The sequence below is a fragment of the Myotis lucifugus genome, unplaced genomic scaffold (assembly GCF_000147115.1).
Source record: "Myotis lucifugus unplaced genomic scaffold, Myoluc2.0 scaffold_694, whole genome shotgun sequence".
NCBI classification, from domain to species: Eukaryota; Metazoa; Chordata; class Mammalia; order Chiroptera; family Vespertilionidae; genus Myotis; species Myotis lucifugus.
The window spans coordinates 245,302-273,126 of record NW_005871742.1 but is presented as its reverse complement, the minus strand read 5'-3'; the positions used below and the strand labels follow the sequence as shown (position 1 = coordinate 273,126).

General features: G+C 45.2%; 1 protein-coding gene across 3 annotated transcripts; it reads left to right on the top strand.

The window, feature by feature from the left end:
- The first annotated feature begins 2 nt into the window (after nt 1-2).
- PRR14L (proline rich 14 like) lies at nt 3-27,740 on the top strand. Of its 3 annotated transcripts, XM_023746553.1 has the most exons (9): nt 4,813-4,982; nt 6,168-6,687; nt 11,516-11,588; nt 12,145-17,317; nt 18,334-18,405; nt 19,050-19,221; nt 19,768-19,874; nt 22,618-22,689; nt 23,369-27,740. In XM_023746553.1, exons 2-9 carry the CDS (start codon nt 6,217-6,219, stop codon nt 23,643-23,645), a joined length of 6,417 nt encoding a protein of 2,138 aa, XP_023602321.1. In that variant the 5' UTR covers nt 4,813-4,982; nt 6,168-6,216; the 3' UTR covers nt 23,646-27,740. The 3 variants fall into 3 exon arrangements, with proteins under 3 accessions (XP_006105613.1, XP_023602321.1, XP_014303170.1); XM_006105551.3 differs by lacking the exons at nt 4,813-4,982; nt 6,168-6,687 and adding an exon at nt 3-23; XM_014447684.2 differs by lacking the exons at nt 4,813-4,982; nt 6,168-6,687 and having other exon boundaries at nt 11,399-11,588; nt 12,145-12,257; nt 12,460-17,317.
- The last annotated feature ends 85 nt before the right edge of the window (nt 27,741-27,825 follow it).

The window sequence follows — 27,825 nt, the reverse complement described above, 5'->3', positions numbered from 1 at the left end:
CTCTCGGGACTCCGTAGGCTCAGGTAGACTTGGCGGCGGCGGGGCTGCGGCTGCCGAGGCCCGGCTGGCGGGGCGAGTGCGGGCCGCCGAGCAGGCCGCAGGGTAAGAGGCGGGGGCGGGAAGGCTTGGGGCGCAGCCGCCCCGCCCCACTGCACCCGGAGAGGACCTTCCGCCGGGAGGTGCAGGTGGAGGGGGAGCCCGGCCCCCCGCTCTCTCGGGGTGCCGAAGGGAACCGAAGCTGCGCTGCGGGGCGGCGGAGCGCCCCGGGGAGAGGGAGGAGACCGGGCCCCCGCGCCGCGAGGGGGAAACGGCCTCCCCGAGTCATGGCTCCGACGGGGGAGAGACGCTCCTCTTCAGCCTCGCCGCGGCCGGAGACCCCCAACTTCCTCCGGGGAGTGCGACGCCCCCGGTCGTGGGCGGACGCTCTCCCCCGGCTCCAGTGCGTCTCTCAGCGGAGCAAGCCCCGCTCCCGGGGTGCGGGAGGGCGAGTCTGAATTTATTTTAAGGCTAATACCCTCCCACACCCCCAACAAGACCTTCCCCCCACTTCTCCGATGTGGTCAGCGCCAGCCCCGCAAGTGGAGAGCGAGCGAGGCTCAACTTGCCTGAAAGTGACAGAGGGGCTCTCCCTTCCCCGTGGGAGATGGACTTACCGTCGCCCCTTTATTTTCCACCTTTACCCCGAGACACAGGGAGGAAGATGCGGGATTTATGGTGGGAGCAGCCAGCCTGTCTCCCCCGCCCCCAGTCATGCCCACGGCGGCGCGGCGCCTCGCTCCTCTAACCCCCTCGGCGCCGGCTGTGCCGTGAGCTCCTGCCATTTGCACGCTTGGCGTCGGGAGGGCGATCGTCGCGAGCCCCTGCCCTCCGCCGCTGCCCACCGTTGTGACCTTGGCCGATGGCTGCACCCCCCCCCCGCCCCAGCCCCTCTCGGGTCGGGGGTAGACGTGTCCCAGGGGCTCCGGGAGACCTTGTGGGAGTGCTCAGCCCGTCGCTGTAACCTTGTGGTCAATTGTTGCTAGCAACTGTTACTTCACTTGCTTTTTAAAAAAGGAAACTAATATCCTCTCCAGAGAAACTGATGTTTCCTCTCAGCACCCCCAACCCACCCCTCCCCAGTCCCACCCCCCATGGCAAGTGTTCAACCCACCCGTTTCCCACGTGAAAATAGCCCCCCACCCCTACCCTCGGGGTGGAGAGAGAGGCGCTTCTCATCCTTGTAGGTCCCGCCACCCTCCCCCCAGCGAACAGAGGGGGCCTCCCGTGGAATCATCTGGGAAATAGACTTGGTTTTTGGAAGCGAGTCTGTCCTCCAGGAGGTCGGGAGGCCTGGTGCAGAGGCCAGCCTTGTCTTTGTTCCCAGAAGCTCTCGCTCCCTCCCCGGTTAGAGATGTCCTCTCCCACTCCCTGTACTTGCTCTGGTGAGAAAAAGCTTCCTTCTAGCTACGTCCCCCCGCCCCCCTCCAAAGAGGGAGAGTCCCACTTGTGTCTCTTGCTCTTCCAAGAAAAAGAAATACCCCTGAGAGCAGGACCCTTTTCTGCTGTCTGTTTCGAGCAGCTCCGGTGGCTGGCGGCTGCTTTTCTCTTCCTCTGAAAAAGGAGCCCCAGTCTTTCCTGCGGGGAGCCCGTCCTTGGGAGAGGAGCGTCCCCCCTCCGTCCCTCCCTCCCTCCCCGGTGGGCACAGGGGCGCTTCTGCGGGCGAGTGAAGGGGGAAAGGGGAGCAGTGCGGGTGCTGGTGAGGGTTCCTGCGCTCCGCGTTGGAGAGCGGGGCCCTGTCCGTGGGTGGGCTCCCCTGCCCCACTTTCAGTTTGTGTGGAGACGGGGTTCAGAGATCCTTCTTTTCTGAGCCTGAAGAAGAGGCCCTTCTCCGAACTCCCTCCTGGAAGGGTTGGCTGCAGTGTCTGATCGCTGGCGGAGAAAGCCCCTTTCCAAGGTGCAAGGAGGGGAGGGTGGGGAAGGTCTGAGGCCCATCATGATGGCACTGTGAGCGCCCCGTGTTACTAGCTGTTCTTTCCGTTCAGGCAGCCCCTTTACATTTGGAGAGAAAGGGAGGGGAGACCTTCAGCCTTGGGATTATTGGGGCACATGGTTTTCTGTCCTGCTGTTTTCTTTGTGTGATTCCTTCTCTCCCCCCCACCTCGCCCCCCCCCCATTTCTTTTCTTAGTGCTACAAACTTTGTAATCCCAGAACTTTTGTTTGGGGGGGCTGTCGGAACGAACGACTAAAGTGGAAATGGCCACTCTGTCAGGTTTTTAGTATCCTAAACGTATTGAGATGGGGAGCTGCAGCGTTCTCCTTCACGGGTTGTCTCCCCACCACCCGAGCTGTTGTTATTGGGTGGGATAGGAATGAACACTGCCAAGGTGCCCTTTCATCGTTTTTGTATGTAAAGTGTTCTTAAATTACCCCCGCTTGCTCTTGAGTAGTGCAGTGGGGATTAGTCTGAGCTCTGTACCACCATTGTGGATGCCTTGGGTGTGCTTTGCTGAAACAGTGAAATAGAACAGTTTTCTTTAGAGTTATGGGATTTTTATGGGGGGCAGGACCTTTGAGATTGTTCTGTTTAATTTGTTAACTTTACACATGAAATACTAGCCTAAGGAAGTTAGGGACACACTCCAAGCCTAGCTGCCAGCAAGTGCATGACAGGATAGGGACCCTGGTCGCCCCACAGGAAAACCAGCATCTAGACTGCGCCTGGCACTGCTTCTGCATTTGAGACAAAGATCCGGGCATATTTGTTCTCAATTCAAAACAATTTCTTCTTTTATTGGAAGAATTCTGCTGCACACTCCCTATAAATATCAGTAATTTTTTTCCTTTAGCAAAAAATCCATTCTTTAAACAATCGAAATCTTATTTATGTTATGGTAAAGATGAAGCCAATAGCAGCTGGTAAGAGTTGTTCCTGAGTCTCTAGGTTATTTCTTGCTTATACCTCAAATTAGATAATTATCTGGTATCCTTACCTAGAAGGTTGGTTATAAGTCATTAGCAAGGATTAAACCCTAAATCCCTATCTACATTTTATAAGCATGTGTTACTCTTTCCTCTTACTTGAAGTTTATTGAACATTTAATGTAAAAACTTTGTGGTTGAAGCAGAGAGCTGACATTTGGGGTGATACTGATAAAGGCATAATACAGTTACAGTTATCTATTGCTACATATTTGGGTCTTGGGAGATAATGTTTAAAAAAATTCAACATATGGAATGCATACTCATTGTAAAAAAGGAAAAGTACAACATATAATGAAATCATTCATGATTCCATCACCCATCACTGTTTTCATCGTCCATCATTCCAGCGCCCATCATTCCATCACTCTTGGGCTTATATTCTTTCAAACATTTCCTATATGCATATATATTTTCCCTAAATAAAGGAGTCCTGATGTTTATGTAGTTTGATAAGATATTTCAAGCAACTTTCTGTGTAGAACTATATTTCTTTACCATTTTTAATTACTCCATTGTATTCAGAGATTTCATTTTAAAGAACTTGAATGGTAAATTTTGGGGTATTTTCCTGCAGTCTTGTGGCATTACCAATAACTTAATAGATGGCAAAAATTGAGAGAAGAGTTTAGTGATGCAAGCTAATGAGCTGAGAATGATTTTGTGCTGCTGCTCGAGGCTTGCATCTAAATATTACTCCATCTCTGAGGGTTCCAGCCAAGGCACTCAGCTGTTCCTGGTGACTCAGTTGCAGATACGGCTGAGAAACTGGAGGACCCACAATTGGGCAAGGAGAGAAAGGAGGGATTGTCTGTTTTGCTTCCACAGCCAATGTGCTTCATTGTTCTACAGATTGCAAATTCTAAGAATTTTGTCTCTACCAAACACGAGCATCAAGAGATGATGTGTTGTTTGGTTTTTGTAAATTGGAAATTATCTTTTGGTGACCAAAGCATTTAAAATTGAGTTGTAGCCAGTGTATATGGAGCCATAAGAAAGGGAAAGGTACTCTTTTCTCTGAGGAATATTTTGAGCCATTTTATGTCATTATCAATATTGCCTCTTTGTGATAAAGATGTATTTTTGCATAAGTTCGTGTTCAGAACAAAATCTTGAATTAGGACCATGGGGGCTGAAAGGAGTGGGATTTGTTAGAGACACTGCTGGATTTGAGTCCACGAAGGCAAGTGGAAGGTCTGATAAAGTTCAAGTCTGAGCTCTAGGATAATGGGGATGTCATTACTGAGATGCTGGGTTATTAAAAAACAAACAAACAAACAAAAAACTAAGGGCACCCAGTGGATGAAATCATAGGAACATGAATAAAACATCCAGCAGTTTAGAAAACCAAGAGAAAGGCAGAAAGGTCCAGAGTGAGAGGACCTGTCTTCTGTCCTCAGCCCCCAGCTTCGGTCCAGATGGCACAGGGGAGAGGATGGGACCTGTACAAGGAAGAACGATTGTCAGCACAGGAGTATTCACAGGGGGTGCTCCTTCCTGTGGAGGCAGAGCACGGACGTCTGTAAGTGACATCAGCGGGCTCCCGAGATAATCAAGGTAGGAGTAGAGACAGGGGCCAAGGAAACAGAGTTGTGAGGATTTACATGGTGTGCTGCTGGGAGTCCCTGCTGCTCAGGAACCTGTTGTGGTCAGTGAAGAGAAGGTGAGACCGTTCAGTAGCCAGCACTGGACCTTACAGGTGTGTAACATGTTTATTTGGGGGAAAAGCTGGACGTTAGGAACCGGGGAGGAGAAATTGGCTGGCTTTCTGAAACATCCCATTTTGGCCAAAGGGATGTGCCATCAATACCTCCAATTAATCCTTGTAACGAACTGAGTTGCCAACTATTTCTCATCTTTCCTCTCCTTGTTTAGGGTTAGGGAAAGCATCAGAATGAAAGCATGCAGTATCTTATGTGGTTAATCAGCTTCTGCGTTGGTCAGGTCACAGTGGATTTTGTGGAAACTGCACACATTATTGGTAGACTAAAATGGAAAACTTACCGGTCAGGAAACCCTGGTTGTGAGTGTACCATTTTCTAGCTCTGTGTGAGTGCACGTGTGTGTGTGTGTGTGTGTGTGTTGACTAATGATATATTATGACCTACATAGATATAAATATTATTTCAGCAAATAAGCTGTGTTTCCATTACCCAATGCAAAAAATTAAACATTCCCATTTCAAATGAAGTCCCCTGGGTATCCCCCTCCTTCCTCTCAGATAACCATGTATATTGTAGGCAGGTCATTTTTAACCTCTTCAGGTGTGATTTTAAAATCATAAGATGATAGCTGCCCTACTTAGCTCACAGGGTTATTGTGAGAATCAAGTGAGTGGTGACCGTGAAGGCACTTAGAAAATCTCAAGATGCTGAATAAAGGTCAGGAAGGAACCTGCAAAGACCTGGCTTAGTAGTGTCTCGTGCCAGCCTGGGTAGGTACAGCTCAAGTGTTTGGTAAGCAGTGAAGGAACGGAACTCCATTTTCTCTGTATCTTCTTTCAGAAAGTACAGGGTGTCCCCAAAAATGTATATACACTTAACAGCTGATAGCTCAATTGATGTTTCTTTCTTTTCATATTTAACCCATTGGGGTTAATAATTATTCAAAGCTGTGTACATTTTTGGGGACAGCCTGTATCTTAATAAAGAAAAGCCAGTGATTCATATTCTTCAGAGTCCTTCGGTATATATTCATTCAGCAATTATTTACTGAGTACCTACTCTGTGTCAAGTACCTATTCCAAGCAGTGGGGATATAGCAGTGAACAAAATGAGCAAAGTTCATGCCTTTAAAACAAAGTAGAAAACTTTTGATCCTTTTTTAAAATATATTTTTTTATTGATTTCAGAGAGGGAAGCAGAGGGAGAGAGGGATAGAAACATCAATGATGAGAATCATTGATGGGCTGCCTCTTGCACGCCCACAACAAGGCATGTTCCCTGACCGGGAATCAAACCAGGACTGCCTGGTTCATAAGGTCGATGCTCAACCACTGAGACACACCAGCCAAGCCTGTTTTGATCTTTTAATTTACATCATTTGTTTTCCAAAAATTCAGTCTATTAAAGACAATGTTTTTAATGCCAGATAATGCCGGCATTTGAGTTAGAATTTATTGTCCTTATTTTTGCCAGGTTGAGCTGAGACAGCTTTCTTCAACCCTGCAAAGTTTTAAACTTTTATCCCTTCCTTTGATTTGTGTCAGGGTGAACCGTTTGATGTAAGACTTGACTCCATAATCTACATCTGCCCTAATGCTGTCATCCGGAATAGAGACTCAGCCAGTTCCACTTGATTCCTCCATGTCTGCCGTGGTACAGGAATTATACTCGGAACTCCCAGTAAGTGTCTCCAAAGAGCTTCATGCTGACCCTGAGCCAAGTGTGATTCCAGATGTAAAACCTGGAGCCTCAAGCTCTCTTATAAGTCAGAGTAGGACAGTGCCCTTGGAGCTGCAGAGGACTCACGCGGGAAGTTGTGAAGAAACCTCTGAGACCTCGGATCATGGGGGAGAGCCTGGGCGGTGTGGGCTGGTGGACTCCACAGCAGGAGGCTCTGTGGCTTCTGGGATCTTGGATAGGGAAGAGAAAACCGAGAGCATGGAGCTACAGGTCTTCAGAGATCGAGGGGACCAGGTGGAAATTGTAAGAGACCCCTGTGAGGGAGCAAAGGAAGACCCCTGTCAACATTCCACAGCCTCTGAAGAAAAGATCAGCCCAAGTCAGGTAAGAGATGAGATGTTGATTCAGATGAGTTGAATATGAATGACAGCTTTCCAGAGTCACACTTCACAGGATAAAGTGTAGGTGCTGACAAGTAGCTTATGATTTATTCTTGAAACATTTCCAAAATGTTGATTTTGGTGTTAACTTTTTTGGATGATCTTTTAAGATATTAGACCCTTGCAGAGAGGAAGTGCTTATTTAATGAAAGAGTGTCACTTCTTTGAAGCAGCTATTGTATATGAAATAGTGAGTCTTTTTGTGATAGTCATGGTATTTCTGCATCTGATGTTAAGAAATTATGTGTGCTTGTCCCTTAAGTTAGGGTAGTATCCTGATTAGGGATAGCGTTGTGGAGTAAGATGTCACAGAAATATCTTTGAGGGAGGCTGTTGCCTCCCGCACGTGCCCTAGGTACATGCCCTTGTTGCTGGGTGTGTCTTCCTATGAAAGGGAAAAATCAAGAGAAGTGAGAGAAGCCTCAGGAATTTGGGAGCTGCGAAGGAGAAGTGATTCTGTTGGGCACCGTTAGCCTCAGTGGGAGACCTGGCAGTGATGTCTCCTAGTCATTCTCAGGTCATAGGACCCTTTGGAAATCTAAATGAATGCTGCAGACCTCTCAGAAAATAACATTTCAGAAGGTTTGCAGAGCTCTGACATCCGTGGACCTTGAGATAAGACCTCTTGCTAGAATGGCAAAACACCACAAACATAGTCAAAGACACTGACAGATTGAGAGAATGTATTTGCAACATATATCGCAGATAAAGGATTTATGTCTCTAATATATAAATGAAAGACCCAAAAGATAGAGGAAAGACTTGGATAATTCACTGTGTGTGTGTGTGTGTGTGTGTGTGTGTGTGTGTGTGTATTGTACTTAAACACATGAAGAGACGGTCAAACCCACTCATAATTAGAGACATGTGATTCCACTTTTTACCTGCGAGAATAGTGAAAACGAAAAATTATGACAACATATCTGGTTGGCGAGGCTGTGAAGAAAAAGATATTCTCCCACATTGCCAGGGGGAATGCAGAATGATGTAACCGTTCAGAAGGAGACTTTGATTGCCCCTAACAAAACTACATATGCCCTGCCCTGCTGACCTAGCATTGTTCTTTCTATGTATCTACCTGAAGACACACCTTCAACAAAGTAAAAATGTGTATCCACAAGGTTATTCTTTGAAGCATTATTTATTATTGAAAAATGTTGGTAGCATATGCCTGGGTTGAATATGTTGTAATAGCTTTGGGTCCAGGATACAAGACTTTAGTCATACTCAGTACAGACACAGAAAAAGTTCTGAATTGTCTGTTAGCTATAATACAAAGGCTCTTTGAAAGTACCTGGACAGGGGACATCAAGTAAGGAAACACAATGGTTGTTGATCACTTGTAGCATATTATGTTCTTGGAAAACTTGTTTTTTAATGGCATATGTTTAAGAGACTTAACATTGTACAATTTTTATGACTTTACTTAAATGAAAGGCTATTGGACTAGCTGCCCATTAAGCTTACCTATTTCTCACCCTAAGAGTCTGTGATTCTAAGGGAAATTTGCAGTGGTGAGAAAGTGCTTACTATTTGATGAAAAGGAAATCGTTGGAAAGAATTCATTGTCACCAAAGGTGAAGAAATCTGAACTTTGCACTCTCAGAAGTACAATTGGTGGCCATAAGCTGTTCTCCGGGTCTGCCAGGGCACTGTTGTCCCCACAGTGATGGCTGGCTCACAGTTCTTATCTCATACTAGAGGCCCGATGCATGAAAATCGTGCAAGAGTAGGCCTTCCTTCCCCCGGCTGCCAGCACCGGCTTCCCTCTGACACCTGGGACCTGGGCTTCCCTCGAAGCCCTTGGACCCTTGGACGTCTGGTCTAATTAGCATATTATGCTCTTATTATTATAGATTATTGAAAGTGTGTGGCAAAGAATGACCAAAGCATTGGTGCCATACTGCTGAAGCTTAAGACAGAACTCCCCCCTAAGTATTTTAGCAGTTCTCTTAGATAACTTATTGCGGGGGAATGCTATTAAATGTCTTACCCAACTAACATGACCGGTGTCTTATGTAAAGTCACCAGTTGTTTCTCTGAATTGAGATAGGTGGAGGAAAACTCCTTTTTATTAAGCTCTGTTAAGATGACTTATAGTTGCTGTTGTTCAGCTGTTCCTTTCTAAATATGCAAACATAGGAAAGTGAGGGATCCATCTAGAAATACAGAAGTTTCTTTATTTTCAGTGTACTTTGCTATGAACATGTTCCTGGCTATTTCCGCAAATGTCATGAAGTAGGAAATATCTCATTTGCTCCATGTTGTGGACCCATAATTGCATAGTTCAGTGTAGAGGCAGTCCCATCCGAAGATGGGGGCCATCATCACTGCCCTTCTGCTGCCCTTCCATCTGCCTCTGCCTCCAGCTCAGGAAGCTCGGGGTTGGAGGAGCTCAGCAGGGTCTGGGCTAATGGCTCAGCAATACATCAGGCCCCGAGGAGCTTCGGACTGCCCTGCTTATACAGCTGACAGCCTGATGTATAGTCATTTCTCCCCTTAAGTGTTTGTGTGTTTTTCCTGCTCTAAATTGGTCTCATGGGAATGAATAAGAGAATTGTATTCTCCTCCCCAGAACATACAGCCAGTTTTTAATGGGAAATAAGATTACAGACGAACAGTATAAGAATGGTTTTTAAGACCCTCCTAAAATCTGCTAAAACTTTGGAGAAGTCCCAGAAGCTGCGTTTTATTCCAAAGCAGCGGTCAGGGAGAGGGTGTGTTGGATGGGCAAGGCAAAGAATTTGTTTACTGTCAATTTGAAAAACAAGTTGCGCTACTATGTGATGTTTCTTATGTCCAATAGTTGATAGAATGCTGCAAACTATAGCAGTTATTTCACTTGAGGTTGAAAGAGGGATCCATAGGAACTTTATCTTAAAAATCTATTCATTTAAGACAGATTTTGCAGGCAATGTTAGTATAGTATCAGATGTCCGTATCTAACAACATCTAGATGGTAGAAAGAAATGTTTAAAATTCTACCTCCTGAAAGTTAGAACATTGATAAAATATTGTAGGAAACATCGATTGGTTGCCTCCCATACACGCCCTGACCTACCAGGGATCAAACCCGCACCCTGGGTATGTGCCCTGACCAGGAATCGAACCTGTCACCTTTCCGTGTATGGGGCAACTCTCCAACCAACTGTCCCACACGGGACAGGGCTGATTCTCAAACTCCCCTCCCCCTCCACTTAAACTTTTAACCACTAGTTTGAACATCCAGGATGATGTTGGAGATAATATGTGCTTGAGATAATTATTACTGTGATTATTGCCAAATGGTAATTTTTCTATTCTCATCCTTCTATGGTAAGTAAGAGCTTTCTCTGCTCCCCATTTACAAATAATGTCAGTCTGGCATCATGCTATAATTCATACTTTTTGCAAACATGGTAATGTTACACATAAGTTATCTGGAAGGTATTTGTTTTTAAGTTCATGGTCTGCAAAAGTATACCACACTGAAGCTTATCTAGAAAATGAAAGAATAGACCTGCTTTATATATGCCAGTCCATGCTAATCCCACCTCTCAATTTCAATGATGCTTTATTGCTGCCCGTGCTCACCTGTACTTGCCATTGCTCATTCGTTTTGTCTTCTCCCCTTTATGGGTTCTGTTTCCACCACAAAGCTTAAAGCCAAATGGCTGGGTGTGTGTGTGTTTAAGATTTTTTAATTGATTTTTAGAGAGAGGGGAAGAGAGTGGCTGCCTCTTGTCTGCCCCTCCTGGGCATCGAGCCCACAACGCCAGCCTGTGCCCTCACCCAGAATCAAACCAGCAACCTACAGGTACATGGAACAGCACCCAACCAACTCCACCACACCGTGGGCCAGCGCCCAAACGGCTTTTACCTGGTATTTTTTGTAAGGTTTTTAAAGTGTTACATAAATTATCAAAAGTTGTAATAATGATTTCACTGCCTGTAGATTTAGGTGAACGCTATGTGATAGTCTGTGCTTACCAGTTAAATCACTGTGAAAAAAATATATTTTTTTATTCTTAGGGCAGGGAAAAAGAAATGACCCAGAAGGAGTTGCGTGTGAGCAGCTGTCTTTGGTCTATCAGTGTCTCCCAGCTGGTCAGACTAATACAACCTTAACCTTATGGGGCTCCAAGCCATTTGCTGCAAGCCTTGCACATTCTGCCACTGCCCTTCCTAATTTTCTGAATTCCTTCAGGAGGAAACTGGTTGTTATTGGTGATGTTTCCCCTTATCCTCTCCTCCCATGTGAAGGGGGATGAAAGAAAAAAATAGCCCTTCTACGAAGTTTTGGAAGAAACTTTGGAAAGAAAATTGAGTATGTATTTCAAATGGTTAGGGACTGAGATATACTACATCAAACTTCCTGATATATTTTTTAATGAAATTAAGATTACATTGCAGCAATTTGTTTCTTGATTCAGAAGGTATTTATAGGGCTTTGGATGGATCTTCAGGCCAACATTTTAAACCTCTATTGTCCCGATCTTGGGAAAGTTGGCTTTTCCAGGTCAAATAGAGAAGTGGAAGTTTTTTTTTTGTTTTTTGAATTTTGTTTTATTGCTTAAAGTATTACAAAGAGTATTATATATGTCTCCTTTTTTTTTCTCCCTTGAGAAGTGGAAGTTTTTATTGATTATACTTATTTAAATTTGAGGTTTCCTTCAATTCCCAATCTTTGTGACTACTAGTGAATTTCCAGAGTCATAAAGAATTCTTATTCATGAGCTCAAGTATTCAACAGAGCTCTGAGTCCTCCCTGACCCCTGATCTTCTTCCTGCAGGAGGACCTCCGGATGCCGTCGCATGAAGAACTGTTATGCATGGACCTCCCTGAGGATTGTCTGAGGATCAAAGGTATTTACTTATCACAAATCTTCATACTGGAAATATTCATAAAATTGCAAATTTTTTCGAAAGTGGAGAGCATACTAAACCCTCATGTACCTCACTCAGCTTCAGTGATTACCAGCGTATGACCAGTCTTGTAGCTATTATTCCAGGTATTTCGGCTGAGGTAACTGATCAGTGACTTCTTTAGTATTTAATTATTTAAGTAGTAAGAAGGTAGCCATCTAATAATATAAGATGTTATATTATGAGTCTGCTTTGTTAATGTTTTAGAATGGAAGCTGCTTAAGACTCTGAATCAGGCATGTCTTTGTGTTGTAGTCCTTGGTCCTGCTAAGTAAGTACATTTAAGTAACACTAATTACCTGTTCCAGTCAGGTACACTTTTGGCCTCTGTCATACTCTGCAGAGAAGAACAAAACCAATGGCATAGTGCACTGACTTTGTAGTTCTTCTTCTGAGTTGGGCATTTTTGTTGTTTGTTGCATGATTACCTTGCTCTGCCTTCATGAATTTATTTTTTATGATTACATGCTGATTTGGATTTATTTCTTTTGTGCAGAAGGAAATGTACAAATTACAACTGAAACTCTGTTAAAATCTACTGAACAAGTACAAGGTATGAAGGTCAATGGGACTCAGACAGATAATAATGATGGACACAAGAATGGCAATGTGAGTAAAGATCTCTCGGCTGGGCGCAGCGATTCCCCAGAAGTAGACAAAATCATGACCAGTGGTGAGGTTTCAGAAACCAGCACATTCGTTTCCCTAGAGCCTTTAAACTCTGTGAACCCTGGATTAACAGAAGCAACTCCTAAAGAAAAAGTATGTGAAGAATTAAAAACTTGTTCTTCTTCGTTGTCATTATTACCAGGGAGCAGTGCCATTTGCAAAGTGGACAATGGGAAGGAAGAGTTGTGTAAGTTAAGCCTTGTCTGTGAAGCAGATGACAATCACCACCAGATTGTTGGCCACCATAATGAAAAACACGGCTCTGCACCTGGCAGCCCCAGACCCATGAGAAATGTAGTTGTAGAACCCTTAGGAAAAAATTCTGAAGTTTCCTGTTTCAAATCAAGTTTATCTGGTCCAGAATCCAGAACAGCATCCTTAGAAAAATGTAGTTTTGCAGGTGATGGCTTGCTAAAGAGATCTGCTGAAAAGACAGAGAATTCCTGTTTTGATGGTGATGCTCAAAGCAAGAACTTGGCTTCTAGAGAAGAAAATGAAGAACAGTGTGTGAACTTCAGGTCTGAAAGAGGGGAATTCTTTCTTGTTAATGCCAAGCAACCAGAAGAGGATGCTGGTGGTCCTTGTTCTGGAGAAAAAAAGACTGTTGCCTCCCCAGAGGAAAATGTCCACGATAACTATTGCATTCAAGGCCGTATCCACACCGACAGCTCCAGTTCTCTAATGCCCAAGTCTTTTCCCGAAGCCACGGAAGTCACGTTTAAAAAAAAAGATTTGAATATCTCTTCAGACATACAAATTAGCTTAACAGACCCTGAGGGCCATAGAGAAACTTTTACTAATATAAGCCATCCAGGCAGACACTCTGAAGAAAGCAGTTTTTCCTCCTCGATGCAGACCGAAGAGCCAGAACAGACAACCACTATCGAGCCTGGTATGTTAAGTGAAAAGATTTACAGTAAAGACCCTAACTCCTTAGTCAGCACCCAGAGAAATCTGGAAGGTGACACCCAGTTAAATGAAGCATCATATAGTGACTTTATGATTGAAAAAAAAACCCTTGTGAGTTTAATGCCAGAGGACCAGATAAGTCTTGTAAATGAGGAATCAAAACCCAAGAAAGATGCTGCTCAGCTATTACCATCTCTAGAATTTGGTTGCAGACCTGAGTCAGAAAAATCTGTACAGATCTCACAGGACAATATTCCACATTTAGATGAACAGAGCATTGCCTGTGAGTTGAATGAACTTCCCTCTACTGATGAACTGGTTCTAGACAAAATAGAAAGTGAATGTGTTTTAAATCAAGTGTCCCTTAATTCTCAAGATCATGCGACATTGTCAACTGACAAAAAGTTGCCTTTAGCACCAAGCGAGGATTCCCAACAGAGCCATCACCCTCCATTAGAGGATGGAGCCAGTGTCCTTACTGATATCCAAACCATCCCCATGAAGACAAAAATGAAAGATATCTCTCCACCAGGTGACAAAACCTGTGGTGCCTCGTCAAACAATTTCACCTTAAATATCAAACCAGGAAGCCTACAAAGAAAAAACGAAATGGCTGATTCAGGAACAGAAGACCTACATTCCAGACTTCTCTCATGTAAGAAAGAAGTAGCAGTCTTGTCTCCAGAGGTCTCTATCATGGATTGTCAGAGTGTTCAACCTCAGCATCTCTCTAGCTGCCATTGTGTAGAGGAAAATGCACCAGGAGAGAGCACGTGTTCTGCGTGTGCTGCTTATGAGTCCAGAAGAATCATCCTGGAAGGTGAAAACTCATTGATGATCAACCATGAAAATGCATTTCAGCACAGCGATCACTACTCCCCAGGAAGAGAAGACTCCGTGGGAAGAAGCACCCATAAAGTGAGTTGTACATCAGAGGGAAGTGAACTTAATGGAAGAGAAACGAAGGGCCTTCCAGGAGATAAGATCAGAAACGAAAGGACAGTAGGCATGTTAAATAGTGAAGCTTCCAACAAAACCATTCACAGCACCAATCACATCCAACCCAGTGAGGAAGGGCTAGAATTAAAGGAACAGGATATACCCAAAGAGACTGTGTTTTATAAATATAACAACTCTGATTGTGCCACACAAGAGCTAAACCAATCTATAAACATTCCAAATCCTGAAAAACGATTGGAGCTGTCTCCTGCTAAGTGCTCCAGTTTTAAAAACATGAATCAAGCAGTTAAAACTCTTGATCAGAAGACAGATGAAGTCCTTGACTACCGGAGTAACCCAGACAGACCAGATGAGTATAGAAGTGAAGATAAACCAGCTAAGGGAACACTAGGTAATGCCCAGAGACAGACCATCACAGAGCCTAACACAGGGGAAAGCTGTAACCAGAAGAATCTGCCGTTCAGTTCAGGCAATAACAACTCATTGTCTGGTGGTAGTCGGAAGAAAGGCTATTTGAAAGGAGGCTTTGAAAGGATTTCTAGTTGTGATAAGTCCACAGCTGGTATGGTAGACATCGCCTGCACAAACTGTAATAATAAGCCTAGAGAAGGCATGCTGGACACACTTGGTGGTGTGCGGCAAGGTGGACTGGCATTAATTGAAACCTCAAGGAGTGCCCTGTCTCAGAGAGGAGACTTGAATGCTGCATTTACAGGCCAGATTGACCAGGATTCAGAATTCCCAGATGCTACTTCCTCTGCAGCAGAATCTCTTGAAATAAAAAAATCATGTGAAGAGAAAGTTTGCAGATCGTTAAACGATAGTGAAATGGAAGTGCATCCAGACCCTTGTGCCAATGAGATAGAGTCTATTGCAGATCATGAACCAAATACAAGAATATTGGATGGAGTAAATGTGTCTTTAAATCATAGTCATCATGAACAGCAAGTTAAAGAAGCATCTCTGAGAGAAACACAAGAAATGGTTGAAAAATCAAGACTAGAAATACATTCTGAGTTTGACAAGGAAAATACCTTTAGAATTTCCTCAGAAGAGTTGGTGTCTAGAAGACACCAAGATGAGAACTCGGTTCTCCCAGAGAGCCTGAAATCCATTGAGATAATGCCATTGTGTCTATCTGCTCAAGAAGCATCAGAAGCTACTGTTAAAAGTGAAGAAACTGACATGAAAAAATTTTTTAAACCAAAAGATGGTGAAATGCTTTGTGAAAATGTAGAGGATTCCACAGTCCTGCCTGAGATGAAGGAAGAAGTACCAAGGAATAGGAGTAATCCCGGCGAAGGAAACAGCATTGACATCAGTATGAAAACTTTGCCTTTGATGATGGAAACAGAAACTAAAGTGAAAGGGGAAGAAGCCAAAGAAGATCAGAGGGGACCACCAGATCACTTACCTGTTGGGGAGGAATCTGACGAGAGGATTACCAGAGAAGATGGTCATGGTGATGACAGGAGTGAGATTTCTCAGACACACTGTAAATCGCTGAGGATGTATGGTGACGCTGAAGAACAACAAAGCCAGAGGGATTTGGACTCCATGTTGCAGAAGGCAGAGGGGTATGAACATCAAAAAGAAGCACATACACTATTGGAACAATGTACATCATCTAATATGTTGTCAGATGAAGTGCAAAATCAGAACCAACCTAAGGATTACAAATGTGAGTACACCAGGATGAAAGAAGTCACCCCAGCACAGCTGGCCCAAGGTCACATTACCGCACGGCTTCAGAAGTTGAAGGACCCAAAGGAGGAAAAATTACGTCATCCATTAAAAAAGGACATTGAGTTGTGCATAGGTCCTTGCCTTCATAGTGCCCCCCAGAAATCCCAAGACCCCAGCTCTGCTAGGTGTTACGAAATACACGGTGCCTTTGGGAACACTTCCCATCAGAAAGGAGTGCTTCCCTTGAAGAAGCAGCCGCATCGGGCATGTAAGAAAGTTCCCTGTCAGGAGCAAGTCAACGTGGGGAGGAAAATCAGTAAAATCAGGAATTCTGCCTTTTTAAAGAATTCCTCTGAAACCCTCCCCACAAAAGCACACAGACTTCTCAGTTCACCTGCTATGTCTGCACCCACACGACTGGAACCCGAAACTGTACCTAGCGGGAGCCTAGTGAGGCACATACCAAAGCAGAAGGCTACTCCGTGCCATCTCTTAAGGAGCCTGACCGTCAGGAAGCCCACCAAAGAATCAGCCTTACTCAGCAAGCTATCCGTCCTTGCCTCCAGGCTGGCCCCAGCCTCGAAGACCCACAAACTAAGGTATCGGCGGTGTTCTTCTGAACTCCTTCCAGTGGCTAAAAGCTACAAGCGGCTCAGATGTAAAAAGCTCCTGGATGGATTTTCAGACACTATGATGCAGCTGAATCCATATTTGACAGCTAGTGGATGGGATAGGAGGCCTAACAATAAACCCTTGACACTTTATCCACTCGAAGCCATCAAAATGAGCTTCATAGATTTGAGCAACAAGATGCCATTGCTGCTGTTCGGTTCTGGAATCTTCCCCATATCCTTTCACGTGAAATCAGGCTCCGAGCGCACGCCTGAGTCCCCACGGACTTTTCCTGAGCACTGTGCTCCGGCGAGGCTTGCCTTAGGGGAGGCCACCCCTTGTCCTTCTCAACCTCCCAAGTGGACCTTTTCCTTCTTCTTGTCCCACGGTTGCCCTGGGCTGGCCACATTCAGGGAAGACACTGGCCTCCATGCTCAGGCCCGTTCCCAGGCTCCTCCACAGCCTCCAGCTCCTCTCCAAGACTACGGAGGCACCGCCATAGTCCAGACCAGAACAGGCTGCTCTGTCCTTGGCCTTCACACTCTCCTAGCACTTTGTTCCCCGGGATGTTACCGAATCTGGACAAAAAAACGGAGCTTCTCCAGTCACATGCCTACCATGCAGAGGCTCTTCATGACTCAGTTTACACAGGGCTTGAGGGGGTTAAGGTCTCCAGCCTCCATCGCAGACAAGATCTTCTGTTCTCTGCCCTATTCGGTGGGCCGAGTGCTCTCCGTTTGGAGCCAGCATGGGCCTTCTGCCTGCCCCTTCGAAACCTCTGCTCTGCATTCCACTCACGGCAAGCGACCGCCAACTCTGGACATCACAAGCAGGTAAACTGTCCCCTGTTCTTTGTAAGTGGTCCGTCTTTGCTGCCTGCCTCGGGGAGAGGGAGGGCCACTGCTGGATATGCAGGGCTATTGGGAGCTGTGTCTGCGTTCTGTTTATACCTCGCCCAGTCTCTGCTGAGAAAATGGGGCAGTAATTTAAATGCAGACCCCTCTCATTTCCTGCCGAATCCTTTATTTGGTGCCATTCTTTGTTCTGTTCCATTCATTCTGCAAACCATCAAATCTTTTGAAGGTCTTTTCTCCTCTTGTCCCTACTCTGAACAGAACAACATGACAAGTTAAGTAGTGACAAATAATGGCTTGTAACTATAACTTGTTCACAAAGTATTATATAGCCAGCACCTAATTCAGAGTTTGGTGTGTAAAGGATACGAAGAAATACTTTTTTAACAAGTTAATTGCATAGGCGTCACCAAATCTGGTTTGTGAACCTTTGCATTTCTTTCTGGAACAGAAAGGCTTCAAAGATTGGCATTTACATACTATAGTTGCAGAATTTATAGAATTTTATGTGAACTTGGAAGAGAGTTCTTGTGGTTTGACCACTAGGAAAATAATTTCACCAGTATCATTTTACCTTCTAATTGAAAGTTAGAGAAGAAAAAGAATTGAGAGTTATATCCCTAAAGATCTGCTTTAGATGTAATAGATACATCCTCCTGTTTGTAACCCTTTGAGTAAATAGAGACTTTAAACATGTTTTATGTTGCCCGTATGATTCTTTTCCCCTCCTTTCTCTTACTGCCCTCTGCTTATTTCTACCTTCTTTCCATCTAAGTGAGAAAATCATCTCCCTGTCCGCCGGCCTCCATTCCAGTGATGAGCACATAAATGAAATGCTCCCAACTGGGAGATTGTCATCTTTCTGAGTGACTGACATTTCTTATCTTCCTGGGGCTCTAATTGACCATCATGTGCTAAACGCATAATGACATCAAAACGTTTTCTGTTGTTCCGCTGCCCTAACCTATTGCTCATGTACTTTTGTTTTGCTTCAGCCACACCATGTTACCGTATGTGCCTCTTCCAGGCATGGAAGCTGCTTACAACACCAGTGGCAGTCAGATGAGGTAAGTCCGATGGTGCTGGTGCATGAGGACTTGCAGAGTGAGTGAGTGTGTGTGCCTGTGTGCGTGTGAGAGAGAGAGAGAGAGAGAGAATATGGTAGCGGATGGTGTGGATCAGACCTGTTGCGATTCTGAGCTTTTGTTTTTCTTCTAAACCAGATTGAATCTTAGATTCAAATGTGTTTTATTATAAGTAACAACTAAGAATATGTAATCAATACCAAATAAGGGGGGGGGGGGTCAAAATCACTTAGCCAGCTCATTATACTGTAAGTTCCCTCTCAAGCTATTTTTGGTCATTTAGCCCAACTTCAGTGCCTGGATGGGATTGATCTCATCTGCCTACATTTCATTTGTTTCATTCACTAAATGTCTTCTCCCTTCCAAAAAATCTGTTCCTTTTTACATTTTTCCTTATTCATTACTTTTTCCTTATTTTATCGCTCCATACCAATGAAATGGATTGACCGCATTCTTGTAAACTTTTATATACGCAGACACAGGCTATGTCCAGATGTGACTAGAGATCAGGTTGAAATGTCATTGCTGGCAAAAGGCTTCAACCTAGTCTGGGGGTTAAGTTGAATGTGCTGAGGTAGAAAGTGAGTCCAATCCTTTCTCTTGTGTTTTTCTCTCGGTGCTGCTAGGCTAGAGCCTCCATTCCCTGCCCTGGTACCCAAGTCGTGCTTGGTAACAGACTCGGCTGTCGGCAAGCTCCTGCTGTCAGCCTCTGAGTTCCCGGTTCCTGGATTAGATGAACTGGATGGTGTGACAGCAGCGCGCCCCCGTCCACAGACCAGCTCTCCAGAGCAGAAAGAGGTGAGTGTGAAGTGCTCTGGGGTCAGGTGGCAGAGGCACTGGAGATGGCCATTGATGACGACAGATCGCGTGATAGGTACACGTGGGCCCTGACTGCCTTTACTTGCCACCTTTAGCTTCAGCTGAGTCCTGGAGAGTACCAAGAGGAGGTTTTTTGTTTGTCCACTACAGGCTACCCTGGATCTCTTCATCTACATTGTTTTCTGGATCTTTTTTTCTTAATGACAGAATTTAACAATGTTTAGAGAATTAGACCACAGCGCTGCTTCATGCATTCAAAGAGGATGAGTGAATGACGGCATTTTTCAGTTTTGCAATATCTGCTGTATCCAACAGATAATGATAGGGTTCTCTTTTAATAATATAAAATAGGGTAGTTGCTGAAAACACTGGTGGCAGGAGTAGCAGGGGAAGCTTTGTCATAAACTATTTATTAGAGTCATCTGTAAATGGAGGATGTGATATCTTGAGGGTGAAAAGAGGGACTTTATTTTTTTAAAACATCTTACAACTTGACGTATCTTTCTTTTTAACCCTTAAAAATAGGCTGAGCCAGAGAAGAGGCCAAAGAAAGTCTCACAGATTCGCATCCGGAAAACCATTCCTAAGCCAGACCCTAATCTTACCCCCATGGGCCTCCCTCGTCCCAAAAGGTGAGCTCTTTCCCTAATACACATAGCTTCACTCTTTTGGAAAATCGTTTGGCATAATACAATGACCTTTTAGTGATCTACTAGTCTACTCTTGAGCTATTTTACTCCTAAGGTTGACCCAAGAATATTCGTTGGCAGTGTGGCCAGAGACTTATGTGCAGAGGTATCTCACCACACTCCAATCATCTGCATTGAGCTCACCATGCACCCTTTGGGTGCATACTCTCTCTCTTTGCCCTTCAGTGGTGCTGGGAGGAAAACACTGTTGTCACCCCAGGTGTAGGTAAGTGTGCTGAGCTTCCTGGGTTAGGAACCTGGTAGGCCATAGTGCCAGTCATGACACAGGTGGTTTCTGTCTCACACAGGTCTTACCCGACCCCACAGCTCAAGCTCACAACATTCTGTGCACAAAACTGGGAAGGGGCCTAAATGTAATGAAGGAAAGAAGTAAATTTTTTTTTTAATATTTTATTGATTTTTTTACAGAGAGGAAGAGAGAGGGATAGAGAGTTAGAAACATCGATGAGAGAGAAACATTGATCAGCCGCCTCCTGAACACCCCCTACTGGGGATGTGCACGCAACCAAGGTACATGCCCTTGACCGGAATTGAACCTGGGACCCTTGAGTCCGCAGGCCGACGCTCTATGCACTGAGCCAAACCGGTCAGGGCAAATTTTTTAAATTTTTTTCGAAAATACCAGATCCATGTTATGGTCTACTTATAGCCTTAAAAGATTTTGTTTCTAAAGATTTATTATTTTTATTTTTAAACTGGACCAACACATGTCATAAACCATTTGGTCATTTTATTTATTTATTTTTTTTGTTAACCTTCACCAAAGGGTATTTTTCCATTGATTTTTAGGTAGAGTGGGAGAAGGAAAGACAGAGAGAAACATCGATGTGAGAGAAACACATCGATCAGTTGCCTCCTGCGTGAGGCCCGACCAGGGCTCGGGCTGTGGAGGAACCTACAACTGAGGTACATGACTCTGACCAGAATTGAACCCGGGACCCTTCGGTCCACAGGCCAACACTCCATCCACTGAGCCAAACTGGCTAGGGCTCTAAATATTTATTTTTTTATGACAGAGACCATTGCTAATCCTATAAAGTGAAGAGGGGAGAAAAAACAGATTCCAAATTATGTATTTAGCCTGAATCCAATTTTATGTGTTACACGGACACATTATGACAATTGAAACATTTTTTAAAAGACCTCCAGAGCTCTATTTTCATGTAGTGGATCTCACTCCTTCATTTCTCATTGGAAAATAGAAGCCTAACATGGTCCCTGAAGTCACCCCAGGTAAGTTATTTAATAACCTTCCTGAGCTTCTAGAAACTTTTCTGTAAAATGTGAGTAAGAATTCCCAACTCAAGGTTGCTGTAAAGTCCAATAGAGATTCCAAAAAAATGTACTGTAGCTATTATACTGGTTCACACAACACATACGCAATTAATAGTTAATTATTACTATGATCATGATTCATGTTTCACTTTTCCCATGTGGTTTTCATCTTACTGTATTTTTATCTTATAGTTCTATTATTGATCATTACTAGAATAAAATAGGATTCAGAATTGGATGTATTCTACCTTGTAGATAAAAGTTCTGAAAACCAGCCTGGCTGGCATGACTCAGTGGTTGAGCTTCGACCCCTGAACTAGGAGGTCATGGTTCAGTTTCTGATCAGGGCACATGCCTGGATTTTGGACCGATCCCCAGTGTGGGACGGGCAGGAGGCAGCTGATTGATGATTCTCTGTCATCATTGATTTTTCTGTTTCTCTCTCCCTCTCCCATTCTGAAGTCAATAAAAAATATATTTTTTTAAAAAAATTTCTGAAAAGCAGTTCTGGCTGGGTAGCTCAGTTGGTTTAGAGCATCCTCTGATAATACCAAGGTTGCGGGTTTGAGCCTGGTAAAGAACAGTAAATCTATCTCAATCTGTCAGTGTTTTTCAGTGGCTATCAATAGCACAAAAAGGGTGAAAACAGGGGTCATGTCCCTTGTGATGGAAGCATACAGCACCATCTAAAAGTCTTCCTAGCCAAACACACCTTAATCTGATTATGCCTCTATATTTAATTGCCTGTCTATAGGAAACATCTATAGTATTCCCATATGTTTAGGTCAAAGAAGCATGTTAAATGACACCATGTAGATGGAATGAAGTAAAAAAATCTTGACTGGGGAATCCAGATTACCTGATTTCTTCAACAAATAAATTACAAAATAAAAAAGGAGACAAAATAGAGCACTAATAACATAAATTGGGACAATACTGATCTGATTTAGATAGAAGTTCCAGGGTCCTTGTGCTGTTGGGAGAAGGGTAAAAATATTGATGCACTTTAGTTTCTAAGTTCAATATACTCGTAAAATTCTTGCCAACCATTAAAAGAATAGAAGAGTGTATGATTTCCAAGCCAGGAGATGGGCTGCAAGGGAGACAGCAGCAAGTGCGGCGGGGGCGGGGAGGGTGTCAACTGAGGAGAAGAAAAAGAAGCAGTAAGTTAAGAAAATAGTTATGAATTCAGCTGTATCATTCCCAATAAGTATAAATGAGCTAAATTTCATAACATTGAAGAATGGCAGCCTGGGGGGGAAAATCCAGTATATGTTCACATGAAACACATCTAAAACATACTACAGAAAGGTCGAAAGTAAATTAATGGACAGAGTTAGGAAGCTAATCTTATCTCTTGTAAGAGACAAACATTTTGTTCTCGTTTCAGGTTAAAGAAAAAGGAGTTCAGTTTGGAAGAAATATATACCAACAAGAATTATAAGTCTCCTCCTGCAAACAGGTAGGTGGTACACAGGAGTAGGCAGTAATACATGGGGAGGGCTTCTGACATGATCGATGTAAATCTCTAGTTCTTTAACTGCAGACAGGGTATGCTCAGTTCTTCCCATGTCAGGTCTTGGAAATTACTAGAATTGTTGCTTTTAGTTCCCAGCATTTGAATTGGGGTCGGTGGTGGGATGGGAAAGAAATGTATATTGGGTTAGTTAATACAGAAAATGTAGTCTCCTTTTAGTTTGTACTGGAGTTTTTACTGAATATGCTGGCTGTCTTTTGGACTAATAATCACTGATACTGCATATGATTCCTAACACAGAAAAGGTTTTACTTGGCTGCCTTTGGGTCTAAATTCAGTTCAAGTCATTGGATTGTATTCCCATCCCCCCAAAAGTAAATATCTGAGGTGATGAGTGTGTTAACCCCAATGTGTGAATCCTTTACCAGTGTGCAGTTATATCAAGTCACAGTATTATGCTTTTAAATATCTTACAATTGTAGTTGTCAGTTATACCTTGATAAAGTTGAAAACACACACACACACACGTAAAAAAAAAAAAAAGATACTGGCCAGAGGAAATAGTTGCCTACGGAGTTGGTGCAAACAGCCCTCAGCCCCTGTTGACTAGAAGTGTGGCCTTGTGAGTTGGTGTGTCGGTGATTGTTTTGTGTTCCACTCTTAGGTGCTTAGAGACCATCTTTGAGGAACCTAAGGAACGAAATGGTACGCTAATCTCCATCAGCCAACAGAAGAGGAAGCGAGTTCTCGAGTTTCAGGATTTTACCGTCCCAAGAAAGAGGAGAGCTCGTGGGAAGGTCAAGGTGACAGGCAGCTTCACCAGAGCCCAAAAGGCAGCCCTGCAGAGTCGAGAGCTGGATGCCCTTTTGATACAGAAACTAATGGAACTGGAGACCTTCTTTGCCAAGGAAGAGGAAGAGGCGCCATCACCTGGGTGTTGAGAAGCAGTTTGGTTGGGGCGTCTCAATGTTAGATTTCCCAGGCCTCCTGGGGAGAGGTTGCATCAGTTTGCCCAGTGCCCAAACCACTCAATTGCAATCCATGGATTTTTACTGCTTCAAGGTGCAGCCTCTTTAGAAACTGGTGGCGGAGGGCCCTCTACTTCTACTGCTGAGTCTAGAACCTCAGGAAAGCTCCCTTCCTCCTGGAAGTGGTCCTGAGTGACATCGGGCCGCCGCCTCCCACACTCTGCTATCCACAGAGGAAGGCGCAGCGCACCTTCGACAACACTAGATTCCGAGGACTCCAGCACTGGCACGTCCCTGTGAGAGTTCCACGCTGTTTACGGTGGTGCTAGACCAAGATTGCTCACAGATGTTGCCTAGGGAGGGGGCCTGGCGTCCTCGCCTGAGTGGCCTCACAGCTCATTTCGGTAGCTGAGGAACGATGAGCCTGTGGTGTTTTCTAATCCTTTGAGTCCGTCTGCCCAGAACCTGGGGTATATGTGTGTGTGTATGTGTGCGTGTGTGCGTGTGTGTGTGTGTGTGTGTGTGCGCGCGTGTGTGTGCGTATGTGTGTGTGTGTGTCTTTTTCCCTTCATTTTTTTCCTCCCCTCTGTGACTGTGGGTCACTAGTGCCAGAGGGGCCATCCAGGCCCCATTCAAAGTAAGTTGCACTTTTTAACGTTGTGGTGTTATTTTCATTTGTTTTATTCCTTTTTTTTTTTAATTGCTGCATGTTCAGAGCCTTTAAATGTGATTTTAAAACAATTTTTTAAGACATTGAGGAGAAAGATAATACATGTCTGCAGAATAGATGGTAGATGTTTGACCCAGTGTATCTGCATGGTCTGGGACAGTGGAGAGACACTTTTCCATCCACGTGTTTCAGCAATCCCTTCCCCATCTCTCTCTGCAATTCATTAGAGGGAGTACTTTTTTCATCTGGGTTCTCATTCTTGCGTGCTAAGTAGATGTATTGATTTTAATGACGGAAGTAAGAGCAGGTTTCTCTCCCAATCATTTTTAAAGTATGATGGTTGGGTGTGGTCTTTTAATGGATTTTATCTGAAGTGTTGGAATGTAACAAAGTTGGGTACAACAGTATAGGCGGTGGTAGAGGCCGACCAGCGTGTTTGCAGCTGTCGGAGCAGCCGGCCCTCAGAGTGGGAGGGGCCGCCACGGTTCAAGCTCAGTGGTGTGTTCTTGCGGTGGGATCACGAAATCCCACGGCCGGCTGGCCCCTCTGAGGACACCTCTTTGTTCTCTGGGCTCCTGTGTCGAACCTACTGGAAATGTAGAATGCCCGTGCTTGCTGAGCTGCTTCTGTGCCCACAGGAGTCTGGGCAGAAGGATGCTGTGTGGTTAGCAGTCCCAGAGGCTTCATTCCTTTCCCACTAGTCCCTGTGTGCCCGCACCCTGCTTCCCCTGCCCTTCTTCCCTTGTGTTTTTTTTCTTCTCTCTCTCTCTCTCTCTCTCTCTCTCTCAAAACAAGAGTTCAGAGAATTACATTCCTTGGCTGGTGAATGGAGTACTAGACGCAGCCTCAGGACACTGGTCACCTCTCCCTGTCCTCCTCAGAGCCTGCAGAAGCCGCTGCCAATGGGAACTGTCCCAGCGCCAGGCACTTGCAGCCAGGCTGCTAGAGGAGAGAGAGAGGTGCCGCCCTGGGATGTGTCTCCTAGGTTTCTTTTGTTCCCCATTTGTCAGTGGGGAGACGGGTGGGGTGGGAGGTCTCTATGTGCCTTTCCTTTGCAGGTTGACAGTCTGTGCCACACTGGAGCAGTGAGACGGACATGAGCCGGAAAAAACCAAGTGCACCTCTGTCTTGGGCCCGTCTCAGACAGCACCTAGTAAGTCCCATACACACCTGGGAGTCCCCGAGGCTTCTCAGGCCAAGGCCAGATAGCGTTAGGAGGAGCCGGGCTTCCCCCCTGGCTCTGAGTGAGCGAGCCCGTTCTGCCCTTGCACATCCACTTGGCCTAGAGCCCTAGACTGTATGGACACGACCTGTGTTCACCTCGGTACTTCTCCCTTCCTGGGACAGGGCCCCTAATGCCCCGTCTTCTTGCTTTAGGAGTGGGTGAGTGATGCCGTGTGCCCTTGTCCAAACGTGTTTAGGGAAGTGCTGCTGGACGAGCTTGCAAACTCCCAGTGAGTCCACAGAGCCCTGTTTGCCAGCACCCGTGCAGTGTAGCCGAGTCAGCGATGTGGTAGCCACGCATCCTGCAGGCTGAAGTTGACATGGGCACACTGTGGTATCACCAACTTTACAATTACGACTTCAAGTTTGCCCGTTAGCGGCAGGGCATTTTATGGACCAGCAGCAGGATTTGGGACATTGGTGTCTGGGAAGGGAGAATTGGAGGAAATGGAGACCTGGGTTCCTTCCTCGTCCTGGGAATGTGGGAGAGAAGCTGCTCTGAGGCCAACCTGTCTATCCCTGAAGTTCTCGGCATGCCCTCTGGTTAGGGCCTTTCCCCGCCGCAAAATGGGTCCCCACTGCGAACTTGCCGTTGCTTGCCTAAAGTCGCTAGAAGGGTTCTAGCCATGCTCAGGCACACGTGTCTTACCTCTGTCCTCCCCATTGGCTAGCAAGCGGCAGCGCTGTCAGTGGTCCTCGGAGCCTGTGGGACCCGCCAATGATAGGGGATGTGAGTCAGCTGCTGGCACACGGCCTGCCCCGAGCGTCTGATTCTGGTGGGCCCTGGTACAATTCCTAAGTTTGGGGACTTCCCTCCGAAGTGGCAGGGAGTTCTAGTTAACCATAACTTACTCTACTCTGGTGTAGTGTCATTAATGTGGGAAAGAGGAGAAATCTCAGGTCCACTTGGGGTTTCACCCATCAGTTTTTCACCGAGACTTTGAACTATGGGTTTTCTCATCTTTTAGTTTACAGCTGTGTTTGCTTTCCCACCCACCTTCCCCATCTCTGTCCTTTGGCCTCCTTCCCAGCTTCATTTCTTCATACCTCATCACCTTTTAAACCAGATTATGTCCACTTTTCCTTACTGACCTTGCTCTGAGAGCTACAGCTGAGGGAGGTACAGTGGAAAGACATGTAGCGTTTGCCTTATTGGAGCCTGAAAAGCTCAGAAACTCATGCTGTGAATCCCAAAGCTCTGCGCTCCTCCAAGAGCTGTGAAATCATGACACTTTGTCACATTTTTGCCTGAAAGAGCCTTGAGTGGGTGCCAGAGCCAACCTGAGGTCAATTCCAGATCCCATCCTCCAGGCACGACCCCCCGTCCCCCACGGCCCCGTCCCTGCCCGCCAGGCCAGGAGCTGCACCAAGGATGCAGGGCTGGGGCGGGTCCTCGAGCTTTGGGCAGCCTCGTGGCACACGGAGCCCGCGGTCGTCTCCAGGCCAGAATGCCACCTCACAGTCCCATGTGCATCAGCGTCCGCAAGAGACCAACTTTCGGCCGTGGTCCTTTTCTCCCGCTCCCGCGGTGGGAGGGTGGATGCAGTTGGTGCTTTTAAAATTCTCCTGTTTTGTTTCTGTAAGCTTTTCCCCTGGTATCATGGAAAGGACCTCCTCATCACCACCTTGTGGGTGGCTGTATCCAAAGTCTAAATAATTGGCCAGATAATGTGGAGCAACCTTTCCTGAACTCATGGGAGGGAAGGCTCCTGCACCACAACTGAACTTCTTACATAAAAGGCTGGCTGGGGAGGAAGGCTCCGTTTTACCACAATCAAATGTAATGGTCTCCAACCACAGATGGAGCAGCAAAGGCTATTCGACGGTAAAGTGAGGGCCCCCGAGTAGTCCACCATCCAGCACAGCATAGTCCGATCTGATGCTTGTTCATTGTGTGTCTTCACGAGTCCCTCTCTGGTGCTGAATTGGATTTGAATTTTGGTGAGAGGTCTCCGCATCTCCTTGGGCTGGGCTGGGCTGGCCAGTAAGTAGCTGCCTGACGTGTTTATATATTATCACGATCAATAGTTCAGTGAGATTTTGTACATTTTTTGGTAACATTGGCATACATGATGCCCCTGCAGCTCCTGTTCTGTTTGGTAGTTTGTGCCTCTAAAATTCCCACTGTTATGTGTGTTAATTTATGAAAATAAAGAATTTTTGAAACCTTTCAAGTAACTCTCCAGGCTGTTATTTTATTCTTATGGCTTGGCATTAATAAGTTAAAATTCTGCCTGTAATGTCATGAGGCTGTTTTTT

Bases quoted from the DNA above. Each gene is read 5' to 3' on its own strand.
- PRR14L (XM_023746553.1), top strand. From the start codon at position 6,217: ATGCTGTCATCCGGAATAGAGACTCAGCCAGTTCCACTTGATTCCTCC. The intron at 6,688-11,515 runs GTAAGAGATGAG...TTCTTCCTGCAG, and splicing joins AAAAGATCAGCCCAAGTCAG to GAGGACCTCCGGATGCCGTC. The intron at 17,318-18,333 runs GTAAACTGTCCC...GTTTTGCTTCAG, and splicing joins ACTCTGGACATCACAAGCAG to CCACACCATGTTACCGTATG.